This window comes from Plasmodium vinckei, assembly GCF_900681995.1.
Source record: "Plasmodium vinckei vinckei genome assembly, chromosome: PVVCY_02".
In the NCBI taxonomy this organism is placed as follows: Eukaryota; Apicomplexa; class Aconoidasida; order Haemosporida; family Plasmodiidae; genus Plasmodium; species Plasmodium vinckei.
The window spans coordinates 316,174-337,585 of record NC_051294.1 but is presented as its reverse complement, the minus strand read 5'-3'; the positions used below and the strand labels follow the sequence as shown (position 1 = coordinate 337,585).

Sequence of the window (21,412 nt, the reverse complement as noted above, 5' to 3'; positions counted from 1 at the left end):
TTCAGAACATTTTTTCATTTTATTTTTAGTTTATTTTTTTTTACAATTAAAAGTAGATAAATGAAAAATCATAAACTTATGAACACGAAATAACAAAATATACGAAGATATAATGAAAAAAATATTAACAAGGTCTATTATTTTTCCAATTTCCACTGAATGAGGGTTTTGACTCATGTGTTTTTTGGACCACATCAAAATGAATAGCTAGCCAAAAGGCAAAACAAAGAATGTACATATAAAATTTTTCATATTATGCCTGAACAGTTCAGGGAGTTAAACGCTTTGGATCTCTAGGGAAAAGAGATGTTTTTCGTATGTTGTTAAGACCAAGGAAAAGCATAAGAACTCTCTCTAAACCTATACCACAACCCGAGTGAGGATATGATGAATAAGCAAATGAATCAATATAAAAATCTAGCTTTTTAGGATCTAAATTAAATTTTTTAATATTATCTAATAAAAGTTTTACATCACTAATTCTTTGTGAACCTGATAATATTTCTTCCCCTCTCATAAAAAAATCATATGAATTTGAAATTTTTGGATCTTCCTCATTATACATTGTATAAAATGGTCTAAGACAAGATGGAAAATTAATAATAATATAATAATCAGTATCATGTGTTTGTTTTATAATTTTTCCTAACTCTTTTTCCATATCTGTTGTCATATCATATGTTAATATTTCTTCTGGCTGTAAATTAAGTTTTTTATGTTCTATCAATATTTTTATTGCTTGTTCATACGTAAATATGGGTGTGACAGCTAGCCATTTGAAATCTTCAGAAGGATATTGATTTTTTATATTTTTTATAAATAATTTATTTTTTTCATTATTTATTAATTTATTAAATATATTTTTAAACATAGAATCATAAAAATATACATTTTCCATATAATCAAATTTATATGTCATTTCAACATCTAGCGATACATATTCACATAAGTGTCTATACGTGTTACTATTTTCAGCTCTAAAAACGGGCCCTATTTCAAAAACACGATCAAATCCAGAGTTGATACACATCTGTTTATATAATTGTGGAGATTGAGCTAAGAACCCGTTCTGATTAAAATAATTTATTTGAAAAGCATTAGCTCCCCCTTCACTACTCTCTCCTAACAATTTAGGTGTGTGAATTTCAGTAAAATTATTATCAATTAAATAATTTCTAAATATTTTACATATTTCTGATTGTAAATAAAATATACTATAATTTGCATATGTACGTAAATCTATGCATCTATTATTAAGTCTGTTATCCTGATTTACTCGAATAGTAGCTTCATCATTTGTTTCTTTCATGTTGGCATCCTTTAATAAAAATGGTAACTCCTTACTATTTTTATTTATGCAAAATATTTTATGAATATGAATTTCATATTTTATATTTGTACTATCAATAGGTATTTCAGGCTTAACTAATTTTCCATATATATCAACAATAGATTCAAGTGATAAGTTACTAACCCATTTTATCATATTCTTGTCATTATTTATATTTTTTATATCAAGTATACATTGTAAAGAATATATTTTATTTCTTAAAATAATAAATGCCAAAGAACCTTTACTTCTTATATCATGGATTCTACCTCTTACCCATAAGTTTGATCCTTCCTCAAGTTTACTACTCTTATTATTCACTTCACTTTCTACATCTTCTCTTTTTTCATTTTTTTCCAAATTTATATCGCTAGTTTCATATAATGAATTATATATTTCTTCTGGATTGTAAAGATGTATTTTTTTTCCATTTTCCATCATCATATTAAGTTTAACATATCCATAATTTTCTTTATCTATATCTTCACATACATGCTCTAAAACTTTTGCAGCTTCATTTTTTAAATTTTCTCTTTCCAATTTTTTTGCTAATTTTAATTTTTTTTCTTCTAACTTTTTAGCTTTCTTTTCTTTTTTTTTGTCATTTATTTCATCGGGAATTATATCCCCATTGTTATTCACTTGTTCTGATTCCATTTCATTATAAGTTTGATCAACCTTTTTGTTATGGCTACTATTATCTTTGTTCTTTAAACAACCTTTTCTTATGTTTTCTATTTTATGTATTTTTGTATATGGATAAAAGTTTTTTAATTTCTTAAATTCATTTAGAAATATTAAATTGGTAGATTTTCCAAAATTTTTATTAAATTTTATCAAAGGTAAAAAACGCTGTTTTCCCCTAACTGAAAATAAGCTATTTATTATTTTTTTTTTTTCTTTCCTTATTATAAATATATTTTTTTTTATATCATTTATTTTATCCAATTGTGTGATAAGCCGTTTGTTCATATTACCTATACAAATGTAAGTATCCCTTTTTATTCTAAAAAAATATTAAAATAAATAGAGATCAAAGAAAAATTGAAAAATAAATAAAAATCTGAAAAGCATAAGATTGAAATTATATCTATTAATTATTTTTATAATGGGTAAAAATATATCAACACCATAAAAAAATTGCTAAATCCGGTATATTACACTATTACTCATATCCTATATTTTTTTTAAATCCCGATTGTAGATATTATATTTTGGGGTTTTAATAATTTTTATGTAACTATAATCAATATAATATATATTTTTGATTAAATTATTTGTTCTTTTATTATTTTTTCAAAAAAACTTCTCACAATTTTACAATATTCATAAATGTTTTCTACTCCCCCAAATGTACTATTACAATATAAGAGCATACATGTAAAAAACATATATATCTATGCATTTATTCCTTCAATTTTTCACACAATTCTGATAAAAAATTTTATATATACTTTAAGCATGTAAAAAATAATGCCTTTTTATATTTTACAAAATATTTATGAACAGGTCAGAATAAAAGCCATATTTTAATAATAGCTACCTCTTTTTTTTTTTAATAAAATTATTAACAAAATAATGAAAATTAAACCATTCAACTAAATAGTTGCTATGGTCATAAGTTATATATATATATACATATGCAAAAAATTGTGCAAAAATACAAAACTTAAGGAAATATTTGTATATCTACATTGGTATTTTTTACAGCCATCAAACATGCATACGCATGTGTGTGCGCTTTAACAAAGTATTAAATAAATCAAACATTTTTCATAAAATACTATGGAAAATATTAACATTTTTTGAAACATTCAATGTATTACATATTATAATATTCATTCTATACTATGTATTTATTAGCTTAAAATTTTCAACACTATATTGGGGTGTCCATCTTTCTATTGCTTCCCCTTTTATTTATAAAATATTAATTATTTTGACTATTTTTAATTATTTCATGTTCATGTTAAAAATAATAAAATTATGTACAACTATTCCAAATATGACAAAGCAAGTTTTAACTCCTTCTTTGCTGTAACTACATCTTCGAACATTAAAGCTGGGGACCCCAAAGGGGAAAATAAACAAATAAATATATGAATTCAAAAACATATGAATAAGCAAGGAGAAATCAAAATATTGTAGCTTTATTATTCTTCAAAATTTAGCTACATGTTATATAATATATTATGAACATGTACATGCAATAATCAATAAAATTGTATAAACAATTTCATGTGGTATCTTACCATTTGTAGCATATTGAGAATGCTTAAGGCTTTTAGAAATATCCACATTTTTCCCATTTTTATTGTTTTCACCTGTAAATATTTCAAAAAATGTGTAATAATATGTATGCATGTATATATATAGAGTTATTTTGCACACATATGTCAGGTGAAATGCTCATATATTTCTGACTTTGTCAGGCAAATTTTCATTTTAAAATTGTTTTGAAAAAAATGTTAAAGGCTATAAAAATAGCAGAACAAATATATCATATAACTATGGATTATTAACCTATTTTACTATTATCCGTATTGTTAAATAACAAATTTGAATCTCCATTTTTTGGAAATGATAAATAATTTTCTTCTTCACCCCAAATATCGTTTTTTACCCACATTTGTTCTTCATCACTTTGGTCTTTTTGTATGTCTTCTTTTTTTTCTTCTTGATTTATTGGCATTTCCTCATATGACTCTGCTAAATTTATAAACACATAGACATAATATATGCATAATATATGAATACCATATTTTAAGAGTATGCTTATTTTTCTTACCTTCTGATTGGTCTTTTTCACGTTCTGGTTTTGGAGACCCAGGCTCAGGCTTTATGCTATTATCAAAACATTTTTTTATATAAATTGTTTTATATTTAGCATATAAATATTTTTTTTTCTCATCATCATTTAATGTTTGAAAATGATTTAATATTTCATAAAATATTTGCGCAGTGAAAAACATATGTATTGTTTTGTTTGTTATTTCATCAGTTCGGTCATTTTTGTCAGCTGCTAAAAATAATTCTATTCAAAATGCGGAAAAAGAGTATAATAAAAATAAAAGTCTACCTTATAAATGTGTGTAAAACATACACATATTTTTTTTTTTTTTTAAATTATTACGTTTACACAAATCAGCTAGTTTGCTATAATCGAGAGAGTCAAAAGTTGGTCTGATCCGTTCAGCTTTCTCCACACAGTTTAATAAAAGATTTTTTGCCTCTTCAAAAATTTAGATTAAATATATATATATATATATTCAAATTATAAAATAAAAAAAAGACACATTAAAGTATTAGGAAATGCTTCCTTTATTCTTAAAGTGGTGTACACCATATACAAATATCTGACCTTTTTACATTTATTACTTTACCTGTATCACTGTAATTATTTTTTACATAATCGTTCAACTGCTCGGAAACGTAGAGGACGCATAGGAAAGAAGCTGCATATAAAACCAAAATATTTTTTCCCCAAAAAAAAAGAATATGTAATAGGAGTAAAATAACACATATCTATGCACACACAGGTTGTTTTAAAATACCTAATGAATGTTTTTTTTCAAGCTCTTCGGATTTTTTTAAAATAAACTTAATTTGTTTCATATTTGGTTTGGTTTCCTTTTTATTTATTTCCTTATTTTCCTCCATTTTTATTTTATATTATATAAGTCCAAAGAATTGTATTAATTTTTATAGTAACCTTATTTATATTCATCGATACATACAAATGTGCTAGCTTACAATTTTACTATTTATTTTAATTTCCTTTCCTCAATATTATTTAATATAGTTAAGACATTTAATTTTATTTAATTTATATCCTAAAAAAATATTTTCAACCTTTGTTAATTATCCTTCTTCCATCAGCTATTTATTTTTTACCTTACAATTTTACTAATTAAAAAAAAAAAAAAATTTAAATCCTTAAAATATAAGAAGAATAAATGACAGATATAACATATGATTAATTCCAATTTTACAAAACATAAAATTATATATTTTATTAAATCTAAAATTTAAAGTATTCCATTTTAAGTTTATTAAAAATGTGTGTATACATACAAATGCTGGTATGAGTTTTATCCCATTGGCTTGCTTAGCCTACTATACCATATAATCAATTTACACACTTTAAAAAATGTTATATATTTTTAAAATAAAAACGTTAAAAAATATAAAAGTTAAAAAATATAAAAGTTAGTAAATATAAAAGTTAAAAAATCAAAAAACGACTGCAAAACTGTACAGTTGAAAAAACAAAATAAACAAAACAAAAATGGAAAAATATACACAACATATATAATATTCATGAACAAAAAAAAAAATGTAACTTGCTATTTTATTATAATTTTATTTTGTATTAAATCTATATTTTTATCTATGTCATAATAAAATGTGTCTAATAAATAAGTCGGATAAACAGTTGTATGATTAGAGCTAATGATTTGTTTGTTCATTTTTTCAACAACACTAATTAAAACATCATTGAGAATGACAAATAATAAATTTTCATCATCTTTAGAAATATAATGTTTTAAAAAATAAAAATAAAATACAAAATCAATCTTTAAATTTTTATATATATATTCATTTATATGTATATTCCTAACATATTCCATATAGTTCTTAAATACGATTTTTATAATAATAAATATAATCTGTTTAGTTTGAAGTTTTATATATTTTTTATAATTTTTCATTTTCCCTATATATAACTTATACATATATATTTCTAAATTTTTACTTCCCTTTATGTTTACTCCATTTGATTGATCATTATTTGGTGATAACATATTTGCATCTTTAAAATTGTTACTATCATTGTCAATTACACATGTTTGATTATCTTCTTTAATGATTGTTTTATTTATTTCTTTTTTTATTTTTTTACATACTTCCTCAAAGTAGGTATACTTATTTATATCCTTTGTTTTATCACCTCCAAAAATTAAATTTAAAGTAAAATATATATCATTTACATTTTTTAAAATATATAAAAAGTTTGAACTAACCATATTACTATTCTCTTCTATATCTCTTCCCAATCTTTCTAAATACAATTCAATATTATTAGACATTTTATTTACACAATAAAAAATATATATATTTGCAAGTTCACTACATTTATTATGAAAAATATGCTTAACAAATTTTTTTATACTTTTTGTTGATTTTTCTTTTTTTATTTTTTCATTTTCACTAAAATCACTTGTACCTTCACTCCAATCACTCTCATTCTCTTTACCTTCGAAATTATTTTCAATTTTGTTTTCACCCTCACTATACAAACCTGAACCATTATCAACGCTTTCTCCACGATTTTTATCTAAACAGTTTTCATCTTTCAAAACGGGCATTTCATCATTCTTATCTAAATTGGCATTTGAATAGACATCCTCGCAATTTGCTTCTTTTAAGCCATCACAAGATTTGCCATTACATATGGTATTTACTTCCGTTTTTAAATTAAAGGGATACACATCTTTGTAAAAAATAGATTCTAAAGTGTGGGAGAAATATAATTTTTTATTTCCTTTCACTAAATGATTAGATGCACTATATATATCTAACAATATTGTAAATATCTTTGAAATCCCTTCTTTTTTAAAATTATTAAATATTGATGCTAAAGTTAATAAAAAATATATTTCTTTCATTTTATTTATTTTGTTTATTTTGCTTAATTTAGATACATTTTCTTCAACCAGTTTAGTAATAAATTCTTTATACTCTACATTTAATTTTTTTTTTTTTTTTTTTAAAATATTTTGAATTTCTACATTATTTATATCAACAGAATTATAAAAATAGTTAGACAATTCTTTGTATCCATTCATTTTGGTTTTCTTATTTTTTACTTCATCAAGCTCGCAATTAATACTGTATATGTTTTTGTAATTACTACCTACATTTTCATATATACCTTCTCCGTAATTACTATCTGCATTCTCGACATCTCTCACTCGATCATATACACATATAAACTGATTCATGAAGGAACTTAAAAAATTGTTTAGAAAAATAAAATAAATCGTTACAAAGTTAATGACATTCTTTATAAAAAAATCTGAAGATATTTCTTTTAATTCTTCATAAAATATTTTTAAATCTATAACTTCCAAACAAAGATTTAACAATATTTTATGATGTAATTCATTTTTATTTTCAATTATAAAATTAATATCATTATTATTACACATTCTATAAAAGCTTATAATATTTAAATTATTTTCGTAGCATAATTTATAAAAATGGGTCTTCATAATTGTATATAATAATTTTTTTATATAACTATTTAAAATAGGTGATAAAATATTAGACAATTTTTTTTCTTTATTCTTCATTTCATTTTCCTTCTCCTTTACATTATTTATTAACTTTTTTAAACAACATACAATCATATTTGCAGGTGGGTTACATACATATAATAAATCTATTTTTAGTTTCAACAAACTTTGAAAAAAACCTTTTATAAAAATTGTAATAACTTCTTCATCACAATTAGTATTCCAGATTTCTTTTAATTCATGATAACTATCAACATCCATTAATATTGTAGGCTCATCATTTTTTTTTTTTTTTTTTTCATATACAATTCCCGATCTTATTGACTCTTTTATGCTTACTTCATTTAGCTCATATATTAATTTAGTTGTATAAGCTGAATGTGTAAGTTTGCTATTACCATTTTCATTTTTTAAAAAAACATTTTCATAGCTATCTATAATTTCAAAAAAAAATTCTAGCAAATGCTCATATACCAACATACTGACATTCTCAAACGTTTTCAACCCTATTTTTGTCTTTTCAATATTATAATTGTTTTCTAAAACGAAAAAAATATCTTCTTCATTCTGCTCACCATTTTTTGCATCCTCTATATTGTTAAGCCCACAATTTTTTACATCCTCCATATTGTTAAGCCCACAATTTTTTAGGTTAAATATATTACATAACAAATATTTCAAAGCAATTATCCTATTTTGAATAAACAGATTTCTCATTACTTTTTTCTCTTTACCATAAGAAAGAATAGCTTCAAAACATGAGGCTATTGTATCATTAGGTATGACAGATGAAGTTAATTTTTGAAATGAATCTTTCAAATTGTTTTCTTTCACTTTTTTATTCACTTCATCGCTTATACCATTTTCATTTTCCTTTTCATCAACATTTGGGGTTGCATTATGAAGGAACTTAAAATATAATGAGCATGCAATGTTTGCTAAATTATTACAATCCATATATAGACAAACAAATGAATTTATATGCCTATTTTGATGTAAAAATGGAATAAGTTCTATAAATAATTTTAATCCTTCAATATATTTTTTTTCAATAATTAAAGAATACATTTTTTGTGGTGTTTGCATAATAGTGTGTATATTTTTTAATAATTTTTTTATTTGGATTATATTTTCTATTTGTTCAATTTCACTAGATGTATTTTTATTTGTTTTTTTAAAACTGTTATCTATATAATCTATATGTTTATTTATTAAATTTATTTTTTCTTTTACTTGTTTAAAATTATTTTTTAATAAAACTACTGTATCCCCTGCATATATAAATTTATTATAATTTTCATATACTATAGATTGTATTGAATTGTCATTTTGTTTTATTTCTTTTTCCATTTTTTTCGATCTATTTATTAAATCATCAAGATTACATTTCTCTAGCAATCTACGGAAATATATATCTGCATTAAACTCACTACTTTTTTTATTTAGCTCATCCATTTTGTTCAAAATGCCATCATTTTCCAAGCTAACCAAGTCCTTTTCATTTCCACTCTCATCTTTTCGAAGCTTCGTATTTGACACATACCCTTTAACAACATTTTCATTCTTATTTTTAATTTTCAAATCTGTTACAATTTCTTTACTCTCATTTTCTATATTATAATATTCATTAAGTAAATTGCCAACACTCTTTCTCCTTTCCCCTCTTGTGCTACCTAAATTATTAATCATGTTTTTTTTTTTAAACAAGTGTGAAAATAATCATGAATAGCTGAAAGTCATTACACTAGTCGGTTTGTCTATAGCTTGTTATAAATCTTTTTTTACAAAATTAATAAATATGTCCATATTCCTTTTTATTATATATAATATGCTGTTCTATAAACTACAGCAATTATATCTGTACTCTTTAAGCCCTTATTTCATTATTCCAATTGCTTACTATTTATTTGGTATTATTTTTTTTTTTTATTTATTTTTTATTATTTTTATTTTTTATTATTATTTATTTTTTATTATTTTTATTTTTGCTTAAAGGTGAACAAAATTAAGCACTAACACAAAGCAAGTAAATATTTCTTAGCATATGCATATAAGGTCATATATTTTTACTTTTATTTTTTTGCCGTAATTTTTTTTTTTTTTTTTTACTCTTATTTTTCACCGTCCCTTTCAACAGTTTTCAATAAATTATTATATCAATATATATATAAGTGAAATAACAAGGGCTTATTCTGCCTACCCCTTATTATAAATGAAAATATAAATTCTTTATTTTTTTAATACTTATCATTGCTTGGGAATAAATTATTTTAGATAAAAATAACTATTACTCTTCCTTTTTAATAACATTCATTTTGTATTAACAAATTTTAGTGTATATTTCCAACAGTCAATAATTTTTTACTAACACCCCCAAAAAATAGTATGCACACTATATATAACTAATAACGTGACTACATAAAGTCAGTAAAAAACAAAAATACCATCAACTTAAACTAATATTATATCGCATTGATACTGCCTTAACAATCTTTTTCAAAATTTCCTATTACTCATATTAAAACAACTATACAAATATAGGCAAATAAAATGTGGCTTATTCTACTATCACTAGTGTGTTTAAAAAATTAAAAAAAACAAATTAAATATAATACATAAAATTCATGATCAAATAAATATGTAAAATGCAAATTAAAGAAGAAAAAATAAAAACAAATGAAGCATAATATTAGTAAAAAAAAATATCATTATTATTCTTCTTCTTATTTTTTTTCGAATATATTAAAACAATGTGCAATATTTAGTGTCTCATAAATCTATAACTAGATGGCAAATCCAAGGAGCTAATGCATAACTTGTCAAAAGAGATAAAGCACAAAAAGAGGAAGCCAATGCTACCTTTTTTTCTTTATTATTCGAATTTCTAAAGCAATCATGTATTCTTTCATAGCTCATATTAATTACAGATCCATTTGTCATTCCTAACACAATAGTTACTAAAGTTATAAACCATGTTTTGTATATAAAATCACCTTCTTTTGAATTCTTTATTTTAATAGACAAAACTATTAATAATATTCTGGCTATACTTAATATTAAAACAAATATCTGTTTAAAAAATCGGAAAGCATGATTATATACTGTCACTATAAGAATAAATATAAAGTCACTAGCTTGATAAGTTAACAAAAGCATATAATTTATGCTAACTGTTTTATCTAATCTGTTCGGAACTGTAAAATTGAAAAAATATGCATATATAAAAATATTTCAATGTGTGTGCAAAATTAGGATATATATAATCGCTATTTACTATACAGGAAATACACATAAAATTATTAACATGGTCATAAATTATTGCTTGTACATGCAAATAAATAAAATATGTATATATGCTTTTTTTTTAATAAACTTACGCATATGTGGATGAACAATATAAGTAACTAAAATAGCCATACTTATAGGTATTAAACAAATATAATAATGTTTAATTAATCTTGCACCATCAATTATATTTGAAAAATTAAATAAACTTTTAAAAGATTTAAAAAAACCTGTACTTCCACTATGTCCATAATTATTATTGCTGTTCATATTTCTTTTTCCATTTTCTACATCATTTAGTAATTTATTTTGATATTTATATGCTGGAAATTCAATTTTTTTTTTTTGTTCTTGGAAAAATGTAGAATTATATTGTATATATAATATAATCATCAATGCACAAAATTCAATTATTAAAATTGTAACAAAAGATTGAAATATTGTTTTATAATATGACGCAATATTACCATCTTCAATTATAAAAGAAGATATTATTGTATTAATAGTAAAAACAAATAATGCGCTAAAACTAATTCCTGTAACTAAAAACCCATTTGCTTTTAAACCAACTAATAAAGAATATTTTGTACATGCCGAATATAAATATCCAATAAATAAACCCATTATAGCACACATACCATATATATAATATTTTGATGCTTTACAAACACATAAAAGTGTTAGCAACAATCCCATATTAATTATATTTATAATATTACTAACTATTATTGATGTAAATGATGTTATTTGTATTACCAATTGAAATGCTGATGCTCCAATCATACATCCTGATAATATTCCCATAATTGTAACAAATATTTCTTCATTGTAAATACTATTAATTAAAAATGATATATTAACTACAACATGTGTTGGTAAGGTTAATAATAATCCTATTAAAAAGAACATAAATTCTATTTTATGCTCTTCACGCCTTTCCAATTTATATTCCATTTTTCCCCTTTAATAATATATTGAAAAATATATTAGGCGAAGCTGAACTGATTACAGGCAAACTTCTTGGTATGTATATTTTCCTTAGTCCACAGAATATATTACTGTATAATTATACTTACGTGTTAATATATTTTGTATCTATTGCTCTTATTTTATCTGCCCAGGAGGTATATAAAAACTATACTTTCATTTAAAATATAAATAAAAATAAACACTATATAAACACTAAATAAAACTCAAATACTTCTTTTTAAAACCACACATTAAAATAAAAAAAAACTATACATATTAAATATGCTTTCATATATGCAAAAATATTTATACATATATACTTATTGGTTTTTATGATTAAATTTTATCGAGTATATCGATTTTTAAAACAAATTTACAACAAATTATATATTGGTTATATAAAACCATAAAATATATTATAAACATATTTTAAATTAAAATAAAATGAAAATATTAATTCCAAATTCGAATAATTAAAAAAATTATATATAATAAAAACTAACATGCCACATTATGGCAAATGAATAATAATTATTTTAGATAAAGTTGAAAAATATAAATGTGACGTTTTATTTTTGATCATGTAAGGAAAAAAATATTTATTAAAACAATGGAATACTGAAAACTTAAAACCTTCCCTTTAATATTTATTATATCCAATAAACATATATTATAATCAAAATGAAAAGTGAAAATAATATTTTCCCTATTATAGGAAACATAAATGCAAAAACAAATATAACTATTGTGTTGCTACTTTATTAATACTAGTAATTATAAATAATTACCTTCTTTAAATAATATCTTTACACACACAAGCACTTATATTTACTAAATATACATATAGTTGGTCATATCCCATTTATCCATTATGTAACTATTATCGTTATACCATTTTTATATTGTTGCCACTTTTTATTTTTTTAAGTTCTAACAAAAATAAATTGCATATTTTTTAACACAAGTTTCCATATAAATCGAAAGATTGAAGTAAAACCTGAATATATATACATGCATAATTTGCGCGTTTTGTTTTAGCCTGAATTTAACATATTTAATCATTATTTTATTTTATGGTTTATCATTCTTTATACAACATAATAATTTTGTGTAAACAAATATGAATATAGAATGACCCATTTTATATAAATCCATCCATATATTAACATAATTTTTAATTTACATATTTACCATTCTTTGATAAGTTTATGCATAATAACATTTTTTATCAATTGGTAGTACCAAGATAAGTCCATTGAAAACGAAAAGGGAAATATCTCTGGAAAATATATAGTTGTATAATAAAAATAACTAAATTACATGCTGAATTATAAACCCGAGTGGAGTGAATAAAAATTATATTTTATAAAGTTATAAACTTTTTAATTGTTTTAAAAAAAGAAAAAATACAACAACAATAATAAAACAATCATATATTTTATGCTTTTAAAAATTCATAATACCAACATAAAAACATTAGGAATAATGTATTTCTTAAACTAAACAAATTTGGACTATTATATATATACCTAGTTTAATGGAAAAAAAAATGAAAAATCTTTGCGTAATACACATATAAGTGTGTGCAAAGACATCATGATATCATAGCCATATAGATAGCGATATTCATCCCGGGTTTTGAATTTTAGCTAGCTATTTTTTTTATACAATTAGCTATTTTTTTATACAATTAGCTATTTTTTATTCATTGGCTAGCTACCCCTTTTTGGGGCCCTTCCATTCCTCTACTACCTACCTAATTGTCGAAAAGAATATCGAATTAACCGCATTCGAAAAGATGTTTATATTCAAATTGTTTTCCTTAACATGCTTGTACAACCTTTTCAAGTATTTTTCTTTATAAATACGTTGTAATTTTCTAAAAAATAAAAATTCTTCTTTTGTTAAAAAAGGAAGTATAGCACAATAATCAGCATAAGGATTATTTATATTAAAATTATTTTGTATAGAAACTGGGGCAACTTTTGTACTATATAAGATTTCGTATATTTCTTGAAATTCACTATGTTTTGTTAAAATATAAATATTTTCAGACGAATAATTAGGCTGTAAAATCCCTTCATAATTTATTTGAGAATTCATATCTTGATTATTTCCAATCATATATGAAATATCTTGTATTTCCTTATTTTTCTGAACGTTCATATTTTTTTTTTCATTTTCATCCATATTATTAAATGGAATATTTAACCCACCAACCATTCCAATATCCCCAGATATATCATCCCCTGTCGATGTAGTCACCTTTTTTATTTCATAATTATTTGGTCTACTACCATACCTAATATAATTATCAACAGTTAAAACTACTTCCATAAATTTTTTAAACTCAAGCACAATTTCGATATTTGTTTTTTTTTTTGTTTTATTTCTTTTTGTATTTACAATATTATATAATGGCTGTTTCCTTACTGGAATTAAACATGTCTTTTCATATTTATTCACATATTCTACCTTATATATATCTCCATTTTTTAGTTTGCTCATAATATTTTCTTTATTGATATTATTTCCACCACTCTCATTTGCATGCCATTTCATCATGAAATTTTCTATTTTATTATTCAAATCTTTTTCATTTCGATTTCTAGAATTTCCATTATTAAACGAAGTAACTAAATCACTAATATAAAAAACACCAATTAAAGAATATGAAGTCTCTCCACCAACAAACGATATAGGAATAATATATGTTTTATTTTTAGTATATAATTTTTCATCTATTTCTTCTTGCCCATTATTTTGATCAGTAGTAACTCCACTATATGGATTATTATTCATATTTTCATTTTTCCCATATTTTATAGGATCTAACCTTTTATTATCTATTTTGTTTGTACCTCCAGAAGCATAAGCTATATTAGGCATAGTATTCCCTCTTTCGTCTGGGTCTAATATATCTTGTAGTGATTGACTTCCATTTATATGCTCAGAAATATTTTTTATATTCATTTTTTGTATAGTATCAAATATACAACTATCAAAATCTATATAAACCATTTGATATTCTTTCATTGAATTTAATTTATTACTATCCATTAAGTACATAAAATGATTTAAAATTGTTTTTTCTTCAATTTTTATTTGTTCATTTATTTTATTATTATTATTATTAGTTGAGTATATATATTTTTCTTCAATCGTTTTAAAAATATGGTTATTAAATAATGTGTTAATATTTGTGCCATCATTGGTACGGTTTTCTATACTTGAATAATCAAAATTCTGTATTTTCATTTTTTCAATTATTTTTCCAAATTTATTATTTCTTTCTTGAATAATAAAATTAAACGAATCTATATCATTTCGTTCATCTTGTAATTTTTTTAAAGTTAGTTCCATTTTTTTATTTACAATACAATATTTTAATACTCCTTTACAAATAGGGCATTTTATTATATTTTCATCATTTTTTACTAAAGACATATCAATATAATTTTTTTTTTTTTCATCTTCTTTAATTATACAACTAAATATATAAAATAATATACAACTTTTACAAACTGAATAACCACAATTATTATTACACACTATAATATAGGACTCTATTAACATATAATTACATATTTTACATAAAAATTCATTTGGTAAATTTACTTTTTGTTTCTCTTCAACATCTAATATTATTTCTTTTTTAGCTATATGTGTTATATCATGAACAGTACTTTTTTTTTTCACATCTCTATGTACAAGTATTTTATTCCCATTATATATTTTATCATCCACATCTAAATATTTTATTTCTTTTGAAATATTTCGCGTTTTCTTATTTATATCCTCTTCATCTTCATTTTGGTATAATGAAAAGTATATGTCAATTTTGTTATTATAATTTATATTACTTTGTTTTCTTATTATATTTTTTAGCTCGCTAACCAAAATATAATTCTCACTTTTGTTTATTTCTAATACTCTCCATAAGGAGTGCTCACTGAATAGTCTATATTGTATGTACATTATACTGAATCACCAAAAAAAGAAAATATATATGCATTTGCCAGTCTGGAAAGATTTATAGCTATACTCTCTTCACATATATACTCATTCGAACAATCCGAGGGCTAACTGCATAAAAAGCCAATCAAGCTTATGTACATATGTAAATGTGTTTATCCTAGATTATTTATCTTTCCGCAAATAGTTTGAAGCAGCTAAAATATATCACCTTTATATTTTCATAATTAACCATACAAACATTTTCTACTTATACATTTTTCGGGGGAAAAAAAAATATATATCCCTAAAAATGTCACTAAGCACGTTGAAAATATTTTAATATGTTTATCATTAAGTCTTTCATTCTATCCCACTAACATGTAATTTTAAAAATAGCTTTAATTATTTTACTTATATTTAAAAGAAAAAATTATGAACAGTTCATATTTTTTTTTCTTTATTTGTTTGCATATGGCTAAATATTTTTTTCAAATAAATTAATTTACCAAACTAGCTAAAAAATTAACTAAAAGGCAATTAAATAATTCAGCACTCCCACATATACCGTCGCAAAAAAAAAATAAGAAAAAAAGAATAATACGTTATGCATTCTTCCTATTTATTTTCATTATATTTTCATTATATTTTCATAATCTTTAAAAATAACATTACTCAAAATTCTCAGGGTTAACGCCACATTCTTTTTTATCAGGCGGTATACCAAACCTCATTGGATAATTGCAATACCCCAAATTTTAAATTTCCAAAATTTTGTTTCTTCCATTTCTTTGGATTGTTTGCCATAAAAAAAGCGAGCCGCTTATAGAAATATTATTAAAAAAAAATGAAAAAGTAAAAAACAATCACACACAAACAAATTACTATATATGCTGATGGAATAAGCATTTACTTGGTATGCCAATTTGATAAAACTGTAATATATTTCATATTTTTTGTATTTTTTTTCTTTTTCTTTTTCTTCTTTTTCCTACCCCTCTCTACCTTCTTCTTATTATTATTATCGCGGCTCTTATCACAAGCAATGTTTTTTTTATTTTCTAATAGTTTATAACCATCATTTTGCAAATCTACTCTTTTAATTATATTTTTTATAATATCAATACAAGTAGGTTGTTCCTTCGAATTAGCTGAAAAACTAATTCCCTTCTTTCTACACAATCGTATCTTCCTTTTCCTTTTTATAACATATTTTGTATTTATATATTTATTATTGATATATTTTTTATAATACACATTTGAAATAAAATCCAATTTTGTGCTATTGTTGTTCTGTTGTTTGCTTACAATATTACAACTACTAATAATTGGAAACATATCTAAATTTATTAATTCATTTATTTTCAAAATGTTTTTATCATTTTCACTCTCACCTTTTAATAATCCCTTTTTACTTCCTATCTTAGCCCTATAACATTCTTTTGTCCCTTTATCATTGTCCTTATTTCTTCCCCCATTATTATGCCAATTTTTTTTCATTTTTGTTACTAGCTTATTTTTATTATTACTACGTACTTTTTTTATTACTATTTTTTTTTCTTTATCTTTTTCATTTGAGCTAGCTAAAATACCGTTACACCCATTTTTATCATTCAAATTATTCCCTTGCATAACTTCAAAGTTTTTTATTAATTTTTTATCCAAAGAAATACTTTTATGGCTAGTACCTACTACTGGTTTATCCCCATAATTATTCCTTACATGTACACACGAAATGTTACTACTACCAACTATACTATTTTTATTTTCATTATTTTTGGCATACCCTTTTACAACTTTCTTACCATTGTCACAACCGTCACTAGTAGCATATTGCAAGCTATTTTTATTATTTATTTTATTTTCAATGTTGTAAGTGCAACTGTTCATTTTTAACCGATAATTTTTATTCAATTTTTTTTTTTTAATAATAATATCATTTTCTTCTTTATTACCTGACTTGTTCATATTATTTAATTTTCCACCCAAGTCATGAAAATTTTCTGTTATTTGCAAAGAATCCACACACATGTCATCTAAACTAGTTGATAAAATTGGCAAAGCCTCTCCCCCTAGCTCATCCATTTTTTTATAAATATTGCAGTGTGAAAATAAATTCATAAATTTAAAAAGACATATCCCAAAACTAACCCCTGTTACCAGTAAAAGGTTTTCATTAAAAAATATGAAGTTGTCCTTATTATTATCATTTCCACTATTTCCTTCTAATTTTATCTTATTTCTCATGCATAATTTAATTTGACACTTTTCTGAATCCTCAAATTCGCTTGCATTTTTTTCCGTTTCTTTTCGGCTAACTTTTGGCTTGTTGGTGTAACATCGGGTAGAACTTCCCCTAACAATCATTTTGGCATTGGGTGTGGTTTCAATTCCTTTACTAGGGCTACAAAGAGTATCTACATCTTTACTATCATTTATTGTATCGGCGGATTTATCAAAATTGTTAGCAGAACTGTCATCCCTAATATCTGACAAACAATCCAACCTTCTTCCTACACGCACCCCTAACAAAGATAACTCTAACGTATAGCTACAATCGATTTTTAGTTCAGTACCACAAATATATCTAGCTGTTCCGCCTTTCCCTTCATTCTCATTCAAATTTTTAAACTTAGTATCTTCTAAAGAAAACCACGGAATAGATTGATAAATGATATTTGCAAAATGCTCAGTATAATTACTTTTTTTTAAAAATGTTCTTGTACCTGAATTACCAAATAAAAAACAATTATACTTACTGGAATGACCATGAAAATCACAATAAAATATTATTTTATTATTATTTTTCTGAAGATTTTTAAGCAATGATTTAGCTGTATATATTGTTGGGTGTAAGTAATAAATAGGTTTGTCCCACTGTCTATTTAAATCAAAACCGTTAGAACAAAATCGATTATGACCAAGTATTACACCATCAATGTTTAACATTGGGATAATTATAAAAATATAATTTTTTCGTAAAATGTTTGCATATATATTGTTTGATATTATAAATGATAAAAATCCATGCATTGCATAACTTGCATTTGTTTCTCCTGGATGCACACGACATGTCAAAAAAATTATTTCCTTTGTCATTTCCTTTGAATTATTTTCCAATTTATTTGAACTAACTAATATTGATGCCCCTCTTAAACATGGCATTACCATTTTCTCCTCATATTTCTTCCTTCTATCCATTTTTAAAATTACTTTTTTTTTTAATAAATTTGAAAATTCGCTCATAAACTTGTTTGACAATTTACAATTATTTACTCCATCAAAAATTGTCTCACTATTTATTTCGTTTGAAAATGGACATAAGTCATACATCCACATTTTATCATTATAAGTGCTTATACCATTACAACTATCGAACATATCCGAATTTGTAAAATTAAAACATTTATTGTTATGCTTAGATAAGTTTATTCCGTCGAGCATACTATTCATTATGTTATCATCTAATCCTGGATGTGATTTTTTATTTTCCTTATCCTCTTTTGAAGTTTTATATAATTTATCACTATTTGTTATTGCCAAAATAGGGCAATTCAAACCACAAGTTGTCTTACACAATGTTTCCTCGATGTAATTAATTTCTGGCCTGGATCTCTTTACATAACTTTTTATAGAAGACAAATATTCCATTAAATAAGAATAAGTATATGGATAACAACTTGAAAAATATACTGTATCACATGTATACATAAAGTCATAGCTAAATTCCAATGTGTAAGTAGTATAAGATAACTTTTCAATACAATTTTTTTTACTATTAAAATATCTAGATTTATTGTTTTTTATATATTTTATATTATAAGCATTTCTTTCCCATTGTATATTTTCAAATTTATTTTTACACTCTGAAAAAACTAATGGAGAATATCCTTCTTTGTATAAAAAATGTGGCTTTGACATATTTTCAATACGAAATATTACAGAAACAGGCTTTTTTAACCTTTTAATATTGCTTACAAGAAATTTATCAGAAAAATCTACTGAATATTTTACATGATCACAATTTGTTTCTTTATTTATATCATTTAAAAATTCATTCATACATGTTTGTCTCTTTTCTTTTTCTTTTTTTAATTCTTTTGTGTAATATTCATCTGGTATATAACTTGCACTAAAATAAAACCATTGGTTTGTTTTCTTATTCATTCTTATATCACTATTTATAAATAAAGAATAATATTCCTTATTCTTTTCCTTTAATACATATTGTAAGTTACCACTTTCAAATTTAGAATTAAACACAATTTGGGAATTTTCTATTTGAAGCCCTTTTGAACTATCTCCATTGTGACGGCATTTAATATCATCGTTAATTTTTGTATTTGGGGGATACACACATTTATATGTCATACCAGGTTCTTCTACACATTTTATTTCGTTTAATTTGCTATACATAGAAAATTGCTTTAACTTGTCTGATTTGTTTGAAGGTTTATTGAAGTTTTCTTCATTCGATTTATTTATCTGTTTTTTTTTTGTTCCGTCTTCGACCCCTTCATAAATATTATCTATACTATAATTTTCACTAGTTTTTTCATTGCTGCATTGATTAGGAATATTTTCTCCAAAACTATTATTGGCAATAAATGGTATATTATCTGAATTCATTGCAGTGCTTTGTTTTATATTTCTTTTCATCTCTGCAATTTTTAATTCCTGTAATTTATTCTTTACAATCGGTATATGTCCAACAAAGTTGTCATGCTCACAAAACAGGGGTACATCATTTTTGTATCTATTATACTTTATCGAACGAAAATTATAATTTAATATATCTTCGATATTCTTAATGTTGTTTAAAAATACACGTCTATTTTTCAAATTAGCTTCTTTTAATTTGTTCTTTAAAAATAATTTTAAATTGTTTATTTTGTTTATACAATTTCTTTTCTCTTTGCTTTTATACCTATTAATAATAGTAGTACCAAAATATGTTCTGTTACTATATTTGTTTTCTTCGCTTTGGCACATTATGGTTGGAATTTCAACATGTGTGCAACTATCTTCATAAATTAATTTGAAGGGCTCATGACATATTGAATCCTGTACCGTTTTTGAGACATCGTTGTTACTTCCATTTCCATTACTCACAGCATTAGAAGTACAAATTTCTCCCTTTTTTAAGCACTTTTCCGACATATTCAAATTATCATTATATATTTTTTTTATTCCCTGTGGACTGTCCAAACCATTGGAGAACATTTCTGTCTTTCCATTTTGCACTTTCTCTTTTGCAACATTTATTTCATTCGTCATAATTATATTGTTTTACGTAATAAAATTATTATTTCCCTCCAATTTGACTTACATACGTCATCAGAATTATTATTACTGCTATTATTTACACTTAAGATATAAAATAAAAATTAAAGATTAACCATATAATTAAAATACTTAACACCATTCAGGCTCCCTTCATTTTTAACAAGCATTCTACATTTAAAAAAAATAATTGCAAAAAATTGCAAATATGGCAAAGAGAATTATATTTATTTAACAAATTTTAACAATGTATACCGTTTATAAATATCCCTTAAAAATAGGTCACACGACA

General features: G+C 23.4%; 6 protein-coding genes across 6 annotated transcripts; all 6 read right to left on the bottom strand.

The window, feature by feature from the left end:
• Nucleotides 1–268: 268 nt before the first annotated feature.
• Nucleotides 269–2,302, bottom strand: PVVCY_0201000 (aspartate--tRNA ligase, putative; the record flags this gene model as incomplete). Its single annotated transcript, XM_008628113.1, has 1 exon — nucleotides 269–2,302. One exon carries the CDS (start codon nucleotides 2,300–2,302, stop codon nucleotides 269–271), a length of 2,034 nt encoding a protein of 677 aa, XP_008626335.1.
• Nucleotides 2,303–3,324: 1,022 nt separating this feature from the next.
• On the bottom strand, nucleotides 3,325–4,990 carry PVVCY_0200990 (vacuolar protein sorting-associated protein VTA1, putative; the record flags this gene model as incomplete). The annotated part of the gene is made up of 7 exons (XM_008628114.2): nucleotides 3,325–3,392; nucleotides 3,583–3,654; nucleotides 3,854–4,036; nucleotides 4,119–4,364; nucleotides 4,464–4,562; nucleotides 4,714–4,785; nucleotides 4,885–4,990. 7 exons carry the CDS (start codon nucleotides 4,988–4,990, stop codon nucleotides 3,325–3,327), a joined length of 846 nt encoding a protein of 281 aa, XP_008626336.2.
• Nucleotides 4,991–5,676: 686 nt separating this feature from the next.
• Nucleotides 5,677–9,318, bottom strand: PVVCY_0200980 (vacuolar protein sorting-associated protein 51, putative; the record flags this gene model as incomplete). Its single annotated transcript, XM_008628115.1, has 1 exon — nucleotides 5,677–9,318. One exon carries the CDS (start codon nucleotides 9,316–9,318, stop codon nucleotides 5,677–5,679), a length of 3,642 nt encoding a protein of 1,213 aa, XP_008626337.1.
• A 1,080-nt stretch (nucleotides 9,319–10,398) lies between these two features.
• PVVCY_0200970 (nucleoside transporter 4, putative) lies at nucleotides 10,399–11,868 on the bottom strand (the record flags this gene model as incomplete). The annotated part of the gene is made up of 2 exons (XM_008628116.1): nucleotides 10,399–10,823; nucleotides 11,007–11,868. 2 exons carry the CDS (start codon nucleotides 11,866–11,868, stop codon nucleotides 10,399–10,401), a joined length of 1,287 nt encoding a protein of 428 aa, XP_008626338.1.
• A 1,767-nt stretch (nucleotides 11,869–13,635) lies between these two features.
• Nucleotides 13,636–15,861, bottom strand: PVVCY_0200960 (conserved Plasmodium protein, unknown function; the record flags this gene model as incomplete). The annotated part of the gene is made up of 1 exon (XM_008628117.1): nucleotides 13,636–15,861. One exon carries the CDS (start codon nucleotides 15,859–15,861, stop codon nucleotides 13,636–13,638), a length of 2,226 nt encoding a protein of 741 aa, XP_008626339.1.
• Nucleotides 15,862–16,746: 885 nt separating this feature from the next.
• Nucleotides 16,747–21,114, bottom strand: PVVCY_0200950 (zinc-carboxypeptidase, putative; the record flags this gene model as incomplete). Its single annotated transcript, XM_008628118.2, has 1 exon — nucleotides 16,747–21,114. The coding sequence occupies one exon, from the start codon at nucleotides 21,112–21,114 to the stop codon at nucleotides 16,747–16,749; it is 4,368 nt and encodes a 1,455-aa protein (XP_008626340.2).
• Nucleotides 21,115–21,412: the final 298 nt, after the last annotated feature.